This window comes from Acipenser ruthenus, chromosome 39 (assembly GCF_902713425.1).
Source record: "Acipenser ruthenus chromosome 39, fAciRut3.2 maternal haplotype, whole genome shotgun sequence".
In the NCBI taxonomy this organism is placed as follows: Eukaryota; Metazoa; Chordata; class Actinopteri; order Acipenseriformes; family Acipenseridae; genus Acipenser; species Acipenser ruthenus.
This window is the reverse complement of record NC_081227.1, coordinates 434,737-447,899: the sequence shown is the minus strand read 5'-3', so window position 1 is coordinate 447,899 and position 13,163 is coordinate 434,737. Positions and strand designations below refer to the sequence as shown.

General features: G+C 47.8%; 3 protein-coding genes across 14 annotated transcripts in view; 1 reads left to right on the top strand and 2 right to left on the bottom strand.

Annotated features, from left to right (window-relative positions):
* Window positions 1-1,399: 1,399 nt before the first annotated feature.
* LOC117966540 (lathosterol oxidase-like) lies at window positions 1,400-5,159 on the bottom strand. Its single transcript, XM_059009508.1, has 5 exons — window positions 5,022-5,159; window positions 4,029-4,246; window positions 3,457-3,589; window positions 2,644-2,744; window positions 1,400-2,296 (listed from the first exon to the last, which is right to left on the bottom strand). Exons 2-5 carry the CDS (start codon window positions 4,236-4,238, stop codon window positions 1,862-1,864), a joined length of 879 nt encoding a protein of 292 aa, XP_058865491.1. The 5' UTR covers window positions 4,239-4,246; window positions 5,022-5,159; the 3' UTR covers window positions 1,400-1,861.
* Window positions 5,160-5,371: 212 nt separating this feature from the next.
* LOC117397457 (uncharacterized) lies at window positions 5,372-8,264 on the top strand. Of its 2 annotated transcripts, none has more exons than XM_059009509.1 (4): window positions 5,372-5,817; window positions 6,642-7,097; window positions 7,379-7,509; window positions 7,868-8,264. In XM_059009509.1, exons 2-4 carry the CDS (start codon window positions 6,656-6,658, stop codon window positions 7,934-7,936), a joined length of 642 nt encoding a protein of 213 aa, XP_058865492.1. In that variant the 5' UTR covers window positions 5,372-5,817; window positions 6,642-6,655; the 3' UTR covers window positions 7,937-8,264. The 2 variants fall into 2 exon arrangements, with proteins under 2 accessions (XP_058865492.1, XP_034768712.2); XM_034912821.2 differs by having other exon boundaries at window positions 5,372-5,933.
* Window positions 8,265-10,371: 2,107 nt separating this feature from the next.
* Window positions 10,372-13,163, bottom strand: part of arhgap32b (Rho GTPase activating protein 32b) — a 78,273-nt gene continuing 75,481 nt past the window's right edge. For all 11 annotated transcript variants that reach the window (XM_059009499.1, XM_059009500.1, XM_059009501.1 and 8 more), the window contains one exon: window positions 10,372-13,053. In XM_059009499.1, the coding sequence (XP_058865482.1) occupies window positions 10,645-13,053 (2,409 nt within the window). In that variant the 3' untranslated portion in view covers window positions 10,372-10,644. The remainder of the gene's footprint in view (window positions 13,054-13,163) is intronic.

Genomic DNA, 13,163 nt, shown 5'->3' with positions numbered 1-13,163 from the left:
TGATCTTAATGGGATTCCGATCCGACGAAACAATGGCTTTGAAGCTCCACCTGCTGCCCTGATTGGAAGGAGGCCAAGATGTGGATGCATGAAAAGGGGTTTGCCTGCAAGTACGTTGCGCTCGGTTGATACTGCGCATGGCATTTCGACGTGTCTTTCTGAGTGTACCTGGCAGATTAATGCCCCAGATCAGCTTTGAGATTACATCCTGCTAGGCTGACAGTCTGATGATGAAAAAGCCAAGAATCAAATCAACAAAGTCAGCTGTGTAACTGACCATGAGGAACAGAGGTTAAAAACATCTTTAGAACTGGAGAGAAAACTGGCTGTGACCGAGGAAAGCTAAAACAGCTTGAAACCATGTCATGAATGAGACTGAGCTCACACAATTAAAAAGACGTATCATGCGGGTATGTAGAACGTAGAACTTCAGCATTATTCTTTGTCCCTGCAGCCCATGTTATTCCACACATTTCTGTGTCATTGTGTTAGAAAGCATTGGGGACTGATAGATATGGATTGGTGTCTATCATTATAGCACAGGTTGCATTGCCACATTATTCAATAACATTGTAGCGTGCACGGGGGAAGGCAGCAGCAGGGCTGCTAGGTGACGTAATCACACACGAAGACATAAGCCCGATATACGATCCTTGCAAAGGAGCCGGCTCTTTCGTACAGTGGTATCAGCGCTGTGCTTTAGTGTGAGAGGTCCCGGGTTCACACCTGCCCTCCGTCTTTGTGCGGATTGCCTCGCCCTGTGTGATGCGCCTGCCTGCGTTAACCGAGACTGCTACAATATTAATAGACTGAAGCCATCCCGGTAAACGAATAGTCTCACCTCTCACCAAACTCAAATTTGTTTTAAATCTCCTAGCTGTAATGATTAAAGTCTTCTATTTGAACGCTACTTCAGTGTTGTATTATAGAATTGGATCTTACAGTAGGTACGGGCTCTGACTCGCATGTAGGCTTGCTATGGGAATGCTAGAGTCTTGGGAAGCCTGTTCGACAAACACAGGAGACTCTCGCCAATTCAACCTGACCTACAATTCAAAGCATGCTGCACAAACCAAACTTTAACATCCCATCTCGGTTCAGAGAAGGATCAGTGCAGACCCAGGCAGGGCTGGGTTTCTGAGACTCCGCTGTGGATCTCTGGAGTATCTCCTACATGCACACTGGCAGCCAGTACTGTGACTCAATAAACAAAGCCTAATCAAAAGCAAACACTGTCTTACTGAAGCAACTTGATAAAAGCACACAAGCCATGCGCCATGTGGTTTCCTCTTATTAAAAGCAACATATTTAATAAAGAATCCATTGTGTTCCCCTTCCTCCTGCATCTCATTCACTTTCACCTGGCTCTCATTCTAATAAATATAAGCGAGATCTACGACGCACTGCCTCATTCTTTATTGCTGTTGCTTTCATTTTGTGTCAGAAATGAATCCCACATTTCCACCTGGTTTCTGCATCCTTGAAGTATTATTGAGTGTTGCGCGTGCTAGTATTGTGTTACGCATGAAACGTATGTAAATCATCGCTAGAATGTAACAGGACTGGAAGATGTTCTTGTGTTACAGCATTACTGTCCTTTACATTAGTCTTGTCCCACAGCTGTGATCCCTTACACTCAGTCAGCAAGCTGGTGTTTAAACAGCATGGGCTGTGTGCAGCTAAACAACAGCTTCATCGACACACACTCAAATCAAACAATGAAAGGGTATTTCAGGCCATAACTAAAGCACACAGTAACAGAAATACCCTTTAATAGTTGTTAAAGTGTATTAATAAATCACAAGGCAATAGGTGGCGCTATGAGGGAGCGTTTCGTGCGACGAGGTTCAGAAAATTGTGCTCAGTCGTTTTTATGGGCTGTGCCGCTCTCAGCGCCTCCACTCGTGTGCTGGCCTTCCTCCTGCAGCTTCCTGATCTGCTCGAGAGGTCCTTTTCCCTGGAAAGCAGAGGGGAGTCGGTACGAGCCTCCGATGCGGTCCCACAGAGTGAAGTACTGCCCGTAGTTGTAGTCGAAGAAGAGGTGGTGGTCGGTGTGGTGGGCCGAGCAGTTGATGGTGGCCTGCAGGAAGCGGGGGACGCGGTAGTCTCCATCGTGGATAGACACGGTCCAGACGTTGACGAAGACGTACAGCCCCAGGTAGGCCACCTTGTGCAGGGGGAAGAGGAACGGGTAGATGTGGTAGGGCAGGCCCTGCAGGAAGCCATCCACAGGATGGAAGGCATGACTGGCAAAGGGGCTGGAGATCTTCCAGGTGTGGTGGGGCTTGTGGAAATACTGCAGGGAGGGAAAAAGAGACACGGTCAAGGTATAACAATGGACTGATCCCAAGCCTGCTGCAGAGAGACGACACCGTCATCTGCAGCTGTTATTTACTGCAGGTCACATTCTCCTCGTCCACATGCACGGAACACTAGGCATGTGTCCCTCAGGGGTCCTTGGATTCCCAGCTGCAGTTTGGAAGCTTCTCAAATATCGTGCACCTTTTAAACATATATATATCCTTGCTCGTACCCGTGGCACTGCTAGCTTCATGCCCTCGTCACGTGGCTCAGCTGCTCTGAATAACACTGCCTGATGGGATGGCTAGTCTTGCTCTTGCATCCCCTGCAATGCAGATTTACCTTGTAAATGAGCTTGTGGTGAAGGAGCCGATGGATCCAGTAGATACTCATGTCAGTGAAGAACAGAAAGGAAACCATGCTGAGGATCACTCCCAGCCAGCCTGTCAGATAAGAGGCGACACACACGACAACTGATCAGCGCTCGTCCATTCTACTGTGCAATAGGAAAAGCATTCAGAGGCCCTGCCTTATACAATGCCTTATACTACATCAGGGACAACAGTCAGCGATCCCCCAGTGTTACACAGGACAGCCGGCTGACTTTATGAATGTGCAGCGCTTTGAGACTCGTGGCTTCTTTGAATTGGTAATAATATTGATTTTTTGTTCAGATTATAGTATGGTAATGCTGTTTGAAGTGGGGTATGGTTACTCCTAACCACATACCTGTACAGTATCACAATAATGCAGAACGCTACTGGGAACGTTAATGATACCCGTGTCACACTGTTGTATGCTTTTATTTTTTATCAGTGATCGGAGCACAAATAAGTCCATTCTAACTATTCTACCTGTACCACAAACTCACCTGTATCACATCAAGAAAGTGCTTTCCACACCCGAAATAAATGTCACTCAGATGGGTGGAGAGTGGCGTTTTATGGGTCCTGTTGTTTTGAACATGGATATGTAACTGAGTAAGGGGCGTGCTCACATATGGGCAGCCCCACTTACACAACGAAAATAACCCCCCTTGGTGTCTGTATTCCGGTTCAACTAAACTTTAGATTTTGAGACAGTGACCGATGCAAAGCTCAAAATGCCAGCCCGTGTTAACATGTAAGCTACAGGACACCTAAGCATGCATCTTACCATAAGGGGAGTCGTCAACGCTGTCGTACAGCTTGCTGTAACCCCTAATCTCAGCAAAGAACAGGGCCACTGTAGGCAGGCTGATCCATGGCAAGGACTGCATGGCATAGCAGATCTCCCTCCTCACCTGGTTCTGAAAGTAAACAAGGTCATTACAACAACAGCACAATCACTCCTGCTGCGAGGGAAAGGGATCAGGGATTGAATTAGACTAGCAAGGGCCCAATGGAATCAGACCCACTCTTCTATGGAGATGTCTGCTTTAGTGCTCACAGGTCATACAGCACTTAATATTGGTGAGATGCACAGTCGCATTGTAGCTCCAAGACCATAATTAACGATGTAGCAGAACTAGCACGACAGGAGTAAAGTGCAGCAGCTCTTATAAGCACCGCACACCCTGTAATAAATCTACCTTGTGTTTCTTTTCAGAAACGTTTCTGCAGCATTGCTTGATGGGCTGTCGTACTAAAATGAGTTAATGCTGCTACGTGTTTAATTCAGGTGTGACTGGCACACTGTTTCACGGAACACTGCGTTCTCCCGATCGCCGCCGCCCCCTTTGAACTTACTTCCAGAAACTGCGGGTGTTTCATCAGCGTGTGGTCGAAGACGAAGTAATAACTCAGAGACCCCAGGACCAGGTAGAGGGCGGCAGCTCCGAGGTTGGTCACCGCCAAGAGTCCCAGGATTTGCCGAAGCGCGTCATCCTCCGGCCACGTCGCCGGGTAGACATAGGGCGTGAAGAAGTAATGATCGGCAATACTGAGTACAAGATCCATTTCTTTATCTGCAGAGTGAAAACACACACGCACTTGAAACAGACGAGTTTGAAAGCCTCTTCTTTCACTGGGCCGGTCTGCTGTATTTACTACACTCTGGATAGATGAACATATGTACCTCGTTATCAGGCACTGTCTTGTCACTGTGATATCATTGTAAGACGTATGTCTGTATTTATTTATTCAGCTATACTATCAACTTCCATCAGCTAACTTAAAAAAGGCAACAGTAAAGTGATTTATTGCAATACAACCTGAATATCATGTTTCAGTATCATCGCAATACTGCATTTAATAAATTACGTATTACCAAGGCTGTTTTTTTTTTCACGGTTAACACGTAATATGTCGTTATACGTTAAAAAAAAAAAAATCCAATTTTTGAAATAGTGTAAATATACGTATTTTTGACAAAAAATAAATACAACATTGTCACTTGCTTTTGTCAACTTTGTTTGTTTGACTCGCTGATGGTGAATGTTTTGTACAATTTAGCATTTACTTTTTCAGGTAAGAATTTAAATATTTACGAACATTTATTGTCAATTTTGAATGTGACAACGCAATTTTACTTTTTGTGTTTTAATAAATATTAGGTTTAATCGTGGAATACCTTGAAATAGACCGTGAAATAAGCAATTTTTTACTGTAAAACTACATCCCTGCTTTATATACAGATACATCCCGTTTTACAGTTTAATTTAATATCAACTGCGATTTAATTTGGAAGTACGTTTTAATGTAAATAGCATTTAATTTAACACATAATGTATAACAACATACCTGCACACGAAGTTCAACCCTCCATCACCTTAAACACAGCTGTGCCGAACTAACCAATCAGCATTGTGCGGCAGGTAAACGTTTCGAACGCTGAAGAACCTGGTATCCAATCAAAACCCACCTTTCTTGCATGTTTACACTGGCCAGAGGAACGATCTGCCAATCGAAAAAATATATATCAAGGTTTTTAGCGCCGCGTCCAATCAACATTTGGTTGCTGGGAACCGCCTTCCTCGTCTCCAGGCAAAAAGTGACCAATGGGACTAAGAAGAGTCGAGACTGGGGCGGGGTGACGTGTTCGGCTCCGCCTAGAAACTGTACGTCATGTCAGCCGCTCACTGCCGATTGGCTGTGGCTGTGGTCTGACCGTGATGTAAATGACGTGATCGTTTTATGAGACGCTCCCAAATTAAACAGGCAGTGTTCTTCCGTTCCAGGCACATTAATTATTTTAATTAAAATCCAACAACCAAAACAGTTGTGCTGTTCACAAAAAGGCTTTGAGTTAAACCAGGAGTGGTTTAAACCCTGCAACGACATGTCTAAAGTTAACGTGTGACATATCGTGTAACATTCACTTTTATTTATAAGTATTGTGTTATTATACCCAGTTAGCTTATATCCAATAGTTAAGAAAATATTTCCGAAAACCAAATCCGAAAGAAAGAAACTCCAGTTTGTGGTGTTTCTGCAAACGTGTCCCCTGCGCACAGTGTAGAAATTGAGTAGGAACCTAAATACCTGGTGTCGTGCTTTCCGGTGGGGAAATATCTTCTGGGGGACGCTGATGCAGAAGGTAAACAATGGAATACTTTCGTTGAAATAAAATTGCATTTGGACCGTAACAAAGAAGCTTAATGCTGCTGATTCCGCTAATCAAGAGGCGCTGGATTCAAAGAGGAGTGTTTCACGGTACTTTCTAACACTTCTCGAGTTTACTGTTTGTAAATCGCGGCATGAGAACTCAGAAATGTGAATTTTAAGGGTATCAGTAACACACGGAATAAGAAATGTTTAGTGGATGTATTTATTTAAAACCGATCCGTATGTGCAGTGTATATATATATATATAATATATAGAGAGAGAGAGAGAGAGAGAGAGAGAGAGAGAGAGAGAGAGAGAGGGGGGGGGAGAGAGAGGGGGGGAGGGGGGGAGAGAGAGGGGGGGGGAGAGAGAGGGGGGGAGAGAGAGGGGGGGAGAGAGAGGGGGGGGGGAGGGGGGGGGGGGGGGAGAGAGAGGGGGGGGGGGGGGGGGAGAGAGGGGGGGGGGGGGGGGGGGAGAGGGGGGGGGGGGGGGGAGAGGGGGGGAGAGGGGGGGGGGGAGAGGAGGGGGGGGGGGGGGGAGAGGGGGGAGAGAGAGGGGGGGGGAGAGAGGGGGGGGGGGGAGAGAGAGGGGGGGGGGGGAGAGGGGGGAGAGAGAGGGGGGGGGGGGAGAGGGGGGGGGGGGAGAGAGGGGGGAGAGAGGGGAGGGGGGAGAGAGAGGGGGGGGGGGGAGAGAGAGCCACGCTGTTGGTTTAGATTTTAGACACTGACTGTGTCCCATCTGACACACTTGATGATAACGGGGAGTTGCAAGTCGTGTACAGTACCATGTACATTTACTGTTTTGTTTGTTTACAGACTGAGCGTGAACCATGAAATCTGAAAGGTTCACAGTGGAGGAGCGACGGGAAATCATCGCCATATACAGTACGATGAGAGGAAGTGCGCGGGCAGCCGGCGTACTGTTCCACATGAAATACCCGCACCGTCCAAGACCCTGCACCGCCACGGTCTATAACGTGATCAAGAGGTTCCGCGAAACCGGATCGGTACACGGCGGCCCTCGCCGACGCGGACGCAGTTTGATCACGGACAGCGCGACAGCTTCCTCACTCGTCACAAACGTTGCCCTTAATCCCCAAAAATCAACACGCACCTTGGCTCGGGAGTCGGGGATTTCCACGGCGTCTGTCACGCGAGTCCTGCACCGCTGTAACTTCCAGCAGTACAAAGTGCACGTTGTGCCAGACGTGCAGGCGGACGCAGAGCCTATTCAAGCAGCCCCTGCTGAATGGACGTGGGTTTCTTCACATGGTGCGCAATGCCGGACACCTGTAGAAAGCAGTAGAGCAACAACGTAGATAACTGTGTTTCATTAGAATGTTTTTAATAGGGAAGGCAGGCAGATCGCTTTCTTGAGCCTTTTACTGCAGACTCTCACCTTAATGCCATTGGAGTGATTTCCATTGCATATTTGCTGTTCTGATTTTCTGAGCTCAGTTATTTCCACCCAAACGTGTGATCTCTAAAGTCTGTGCTTGCTTGCTGCAGTACAACAGGTTATCGCTAAACCAGGTCACCTGATCTGTCTGCAGGCTTGTCTGCTGCTGAGGGGCGGTGTGCAGGAATGGACGGCGAGGGACAGAGAGACGGGAGGATTCTGGACCCCATAGACGATGTCTTGAAAGAGGACGGGCTGCCTGATGAAGATGTCACAGTCCCACTGGTAAAGTGCAGGCATATTCAGCAGGATTTTAAGTGAAGTGCTGGTCATCAGGGAAAGTGAGGTTGTTTTCTATCATTTATTAATGTGGGTAGATTTAATAAATGATAAATGCAAACAAAATACAACTGGGTTCTATTGAATCCAGGTATGTAAGAATTCACCTGCAAACAAAATACAACTGGGTTCTATTGAATGCAGGTATGTAAGAATTCACCTGCAAACAAAATACAACTGGGTTCTATTGAATGCAGTTCTTTGAACCGAATCCAGGCATGTAAGACTTACATGAATCGTTTCTGTTCAAGCGATGTGTGATTGGCTTCATTATTTCAACCCTTTTTTTTTTTCCCCTCCACAGAATGAACTTCCTGAACCAGAGCAAGTCACCGGTGGCTCTGAGTCCGAGTCACTGAAGAGCAGGAGATGAAGTGGTGAGACCTGCCCTGCAGAGTGGGCATGAGAACACATCCACTCCAGTGCTTCTGAAACCCCCAACAAGGACACTGTAGAGAATGCACCTGGAGAGTTGCTATGCCAGTCAGATTACACGCAGGATTCACTTGTTTTTTGTACTATCCCCCCCTCCTGCACTGAACCAAGGGATACTTTGACTGCTCCAGAATTGTGCGTTGAAAAAGTGCCATTGACACTAAACTGTTACTGCTTTATCTCTTTTTATTTTTATATTATTTTGTATGAAGTCATTGTTATTTTTTGTGGCATCTGTAATGTAAATAAACTGTAGCAAATGCAAACTTTCTTTTTTCTTTCTTTCAACCAAAACAAAAACAGAAAAACAGAACCTGGATATTCCTGTAGCAATAGTTAGGAAAGCAATGCTGAGGAACACACAGATAAAAATATCTATCCCTGCTTGCTGGATTCAATACCACATGCCAGCCATACTGCATTGCAGTGTAAACCCCGAGACACTCATTCTACTAACCCCAGTGAAGACACTATTCAAATGAAACACACACCCAGTGCTTTATGCCCATTGCTTTTATTTGTTTTGTCCATTCTTGTTAATATATTGTCCGGATTACATTGATCAAACCGAGAAGTTTGTATTGATGCCACGCTACTGAAACAATTGATTGTGAAAGCCAAAGGATGCAGCCTCTCCTTTAAAATAAAGAGTCATCATTTATTACAAGACACAGAACAAATCACATACTAGTATCAGAATAAACAGACGTTGCATTAAAACAATACCAGGTGATCGGCACAATAGCGTTACAGTTTTAAAAGGTTCAAATGAAGCAACATCTTAAAAGTTACTGTGAAACTGGATTCTAGAACAGGCTGAGATACAGGAATGAAATAATAATAATAATAATAATAATAATAATGGGGTTGAACGGTCAGCAATTTCTGTGTGCTGTTCTACATCAGCTGGCTTGGATGTAGTCATATTAGCAGCGGCTCAGTTGCCATGAACTAAAAAGCATTGCTCTATTGTAGGGGCCCTTTCATTAGTACCAACTGCAATCAACCAGAACAGCTCAAGACAGCACATGGGTTCTCATTTGCACTGAACACAGTCACCTGCCTCCCAGCGGGCTGTAATACACAACATCACCACAAGTGCAAAAGTGAAATGCAAACTTCGTGAATGCGATCTACAAGTTCATTTCGAATGTGTGAACGAATGCAGAATGTCACTGCTTTCAAGAATGCCATGTTGCTTGTGTTTGTTAAATCAAGCAGCTGTGCCTCGCTGTGTTAATAACTGGAGTGCATTGTAACTCACTGGAAGGGGCACTGAAGCAGCATTGATGATTTCTAATCGACATGTCAGGGGATCACAAGCACGTGTACCTGGACTAACGGTTAAAAACATTACAACATTTACTGTACATTACAAAAATGAACACTGCATCTTTTAGACTCTGTCAGGGGTAAAGATAGAAAAATATTTTGTTATCCAAATGCTTATTATAGACATATATTTATAATAACACACTGAAACAATGGGATTTTATAGAAGGAATAAACTGACAATATAGGAGGGGAAGGTTTCTGACTGCTTTACCTCAAACGCTGTCTCACAATCAGGGAGCGAACATCGAAAATCCTGTACAAAAAATAAAATAAAATACACTCAAAGACCTTAATAGCTATGCCCCCCCTCTAATTTTGTATCTAATTTTGGTTCTATTTTTGCTCATTCTAGGGCCAGTATGGATGGACCGTATGAGATTTCTTCACTCCCCAAAACAAGTAAGAATTTGAGCCAACACGCCATGGATTTTAACACATGTACACACAATATTTCAAAGGCATCAGTGAGACATGTATTTGTATAATTCTCTGCTGAAATGAGCTGCATGTACAGCAGTGAAGAGAGAACAGCTCAGAATTCACAACAGTTCAAATGGTCTTCATGTCAACCCCTCTTTAGCAATCCATCCATGTTACACTGTATTTACTCACAAATAGACTCCTAAAATGTGTTTCTGTTTGGACCTGCATATCCACATCTCTCCACAAATGAGGAAATATATATAAATTTCTCCTTTATAAAAGGCAAGAGTAAAAATAAAAAAAAATAAAAAAAACCTGCTTCAATTCATCTCAGCTTGCTGGGGGTCCCCCTGTCCCATTTGAGCACACGGTCACGTGCACTGAGAAGAGACACCACCAAATAGGCCGTCCCTCGTTCCACACAGGAAGAACCAGGTAGTGCACAACGGAAAGCAAAACACGCAGACACACACACGCACACACACACACACGCACGCACACACTCGCACGCACACTTCTTTTGAGAGAGATCAGACATGCATTTCTAAAATGCAACCCCTGCTCCCCGCCCCCCTCCTACAGAAGAAGCAGCCCAAACACAACAGTAGCAGTGGCTGTTTTTTTTTTTTCTTTCTTAAACCTGCCCTTTTACTAAATCACAGCTGTGTGACAGTAAAGACAAGGGCAGAATCTATGATACATTCAGTCCAGTAAAAAGTCTTTGCATTTTTGTTTGTTTTGTGTGTTATTTTTCTCTTTACATTTGTTTAAAAAATACAAAAAAAAAACGAGGCGACAGTCCGCTGTCCTGCAGAGGCTGCTGATGTCTATTTTTATTTATTTAATTATTTTTTTTTATTAATTTTTTTTATTTCTACTAAAAGCCTCTCATTCTGCGTGGATTTTTGCTTCAGGTCTCTGCAAGGACAACTCTGCCTGAAGGAAGGAGCCCTGCCCCAGGGCAGTAGAATATGCCCTGTTGTTGAGAGCATGGGGGAAGCCTGGAGCTACGAAAGAACCACCCCCACTGACACCACCCCCTGTAAGGGTGCCACCGCCCCCCCTGCTGGGCTGGGAAGTCTGTGGCTGACTTTGAGGCTGAGGTATAGGGTGGTAGTCATCCAAGTTATCATACTGCGACAGGACAGTCATGGCACTGTGTCTTGTGCCATGGGGCTGGTAAGAGTACTGAGAGCCATGGGCCCTCTCCAGGTTCTCCTGTGGGTGCGGAGGGGCATTAGCAGGGTGGTGCTGGTAGTGTGGGAGGGTGTAGTCCCTCTCCAGATTCTCCTGTGGGTGCGGAGGGGCATTAGCAGGGTGGTGCTGGTAGTGTGGGAGGGTGTAGTCCCTCTCCAGATTCTCCTGTGGGTGCGGAGGGGCATTAGAGGGGTGGTGCTGGTAGTGTGGGAGGGTGTAGTCCCTCTCCAGGTTCTCCTGTGGGTGCGGAGGGGCATTAGAGGGGTGGTGGTGCTGGTAGTGTGGGAGGGTTCCCCGGATGCTGTGGGATCGTTCTGGTTTGGGAGGGGCGCTGGATTTTCCAGAGACCAGCTGTGGATCCTCTTCAGGGTAGCTGCTAGTGGTTCTGATCCGGATGCTAAGCCTCTCTGGGTCTTGCCTCTCGTAGCTGGGCTGGTGTTCCTGCCAGAGCCTGCTGCTGCTGTGCTCGTATTCTCCAGGCTCGTTTTTGTGAGCCTGGCTCGATTCCTGTTGCTGCGGAGGGAGAGCTCGAGGTTGTGGTTGGTGTGGTTGATTATGGGGCTGCATTGGCTGGGGGTTCCTGGATCCAGCTTGCTTCTGAGGCAAAGCTGGTTTGTCGTTCAGCCCATTTCCTTGGTAGTGCCTATCGGGCTCCATATAGGAGAGGACCTCGCTTTCTGAAATAAGGTGCCTCGGAGGCTGGGCTGCTGCCCCATAGCGTCCGTCCTTCCCCTCTGCAGCCATCAGCACAGCCTTCCCAGGGTCGGACTTGCTACGCAGGTGCAGGATCTCCACCCCGCCCAGTTCCCCTTGCAGCAGAGGACCCACGTTGTCATACTGTGACATCACGGGGACTCTGGTCTTCTGCCGGGTCCTGCTCTCACGTCGGATGGACTGCATCCGGTACTTGTCGGTCTCCTCCGGGTCCCAGGCCAGGTAAAGTGCCTTGAAGTCCTGTGAGGGGGGCATGTCCCGACTCACAAAGCTGTGCTCCTTGCCTGGGGGCATCAATGCCCTCGAAAGGTAGTGGTATCCGCCAGACTTGCCGGTTGCCTTGCTGAGCTGCGGAGTCAGGTCACGGCTGGTGAAGGAGTGGACGTGGCGGAGCCGGATGGTGCCGTAAGGGTCTACGTCGTAATAGGGGGCGTCCAGGGGGCTGGCTCCCGAGGATGGGCTGTAGCGGTACTGAACGCGGCCGTTCTCAAAGTAGGGCTGCAGCTGGGTGACGTGGTATTCCGACTGCAAGGGCTGCTGGTAGGGCTTGTACTGGTAGACCGGCCGCTGGCAGTAGTACAGCTCATCGTCCGGAGGGACCTCGGTGCGGGAGATTGGCACAGAGCGGACCGTGGGAGCCGCGTGCAGAGAACGGACCCTCCGGATTGTGGGGTACACCGTCGAAGCGTCGACTGGGGAGTACCCCTGGCTGCGCAGTACTGTGGGCACTGCAGGACCACACTCAGCCCTGAGCACCCCCCGGGGTTTGGAGTGCATGGCCTTCGGTCCGAGAGTACTGTAGCGGATGTCGCAGCGGGTGTCGCTGCGGGCGCTGTACAGAGGCTGGGGCTCTGGTTTGGAAGGGCATGAGAGGTGGGGTGGCACACTTTCAGGTCGGTAGTGGAAGGGTACTGAGGACTGCCCTAGCGACCCAGCCCTGTGATAGTAATAGGCCTCCACGCTGGGCTCCGGCACTCTCTCTGATTTGGAGTGGTAGAGGTATGCTTGCTGGAGGGCAGCTGATTTGGGAGGGGGGGGTGGAGGCAGAGCTTCCTCCACCGAGGCTGGCACCGAGGCTCCAGCCAGGATGGAGTGGAAGTTGGAGGCGTTTGCTGCCTCAGCCGTGCCCGAGAGGGTGGCGGCTGCCAGCTTGCTCTCGATGGAGCGGACCGGCGGGGGTGGGGGGGTGTGGCCGTAGGCGTGGTACAGGGGGACAGACTCTGCCCGCGGTTGGAGGGCAGGAGGCTTGGCGGTCTCTCTGGGCTTCTCTGCAGCCATTGCGGAGGCCGGCCGGGCAGAGCTGCTTGCGTGGTGGTGCGATAGCGGGGCGGGCTGATCAGCAGGCTTTAACGGAGGTTGTGAAGGCACTGCTCCACCGGTCCACACCTGAGAAACAAGAACAGGGTTAACCAGGGCAGGAAACTCATGAGGCGCACCAAAACAATAGAGAATGGGATCTTAAATATCCTCCAGTCAGTGTTGTGAAAAAGTAGATC

Coding starts and splice junctions, on each gene's coding strand:
- LOC117966540 (XM_059009508.1), bottom strand. CDS start 4,238: ATGGATCTTGTACTCAGTATTGCCGATCATTACTTCTTCACGCCCTAT. Junction 3,590..4,028: donor AACACCCGCAGTTTCTGGAA/GTAAGTTCAAAG, acceptor GTTTACTTTCAG/AACCAGGTGAGGAGGGAGAT. Junction 2,745..3,456: donor CGTTGACGACTCCCCTTATG/GTAAGATGCATG, acceptor CTTATCTGACAG/GCTGGCTGGGAGTGATCCTC.
- LOC117397457 (XM_059009509.1), top strand. CDS start 6,656: ATGAAATCTGAAAGGTTCACAGTGGAGGAGCGACGGGAAATCATCGCC. Junction 7,098..7,378: donor GACGTGGGTTTCTTCACATG/GTGCGCAATGCC, acceptor ATCTGTCTGCAG/GCTTGTCTGCTGCTGAGGGG. Junction 7,510..7,867: donor AAGATGTCACAGTCCCACTG/GTAAAGTGCAGG, acceptor TCCCCTCCACAG/AATGAACTTCCTGAACCAGA.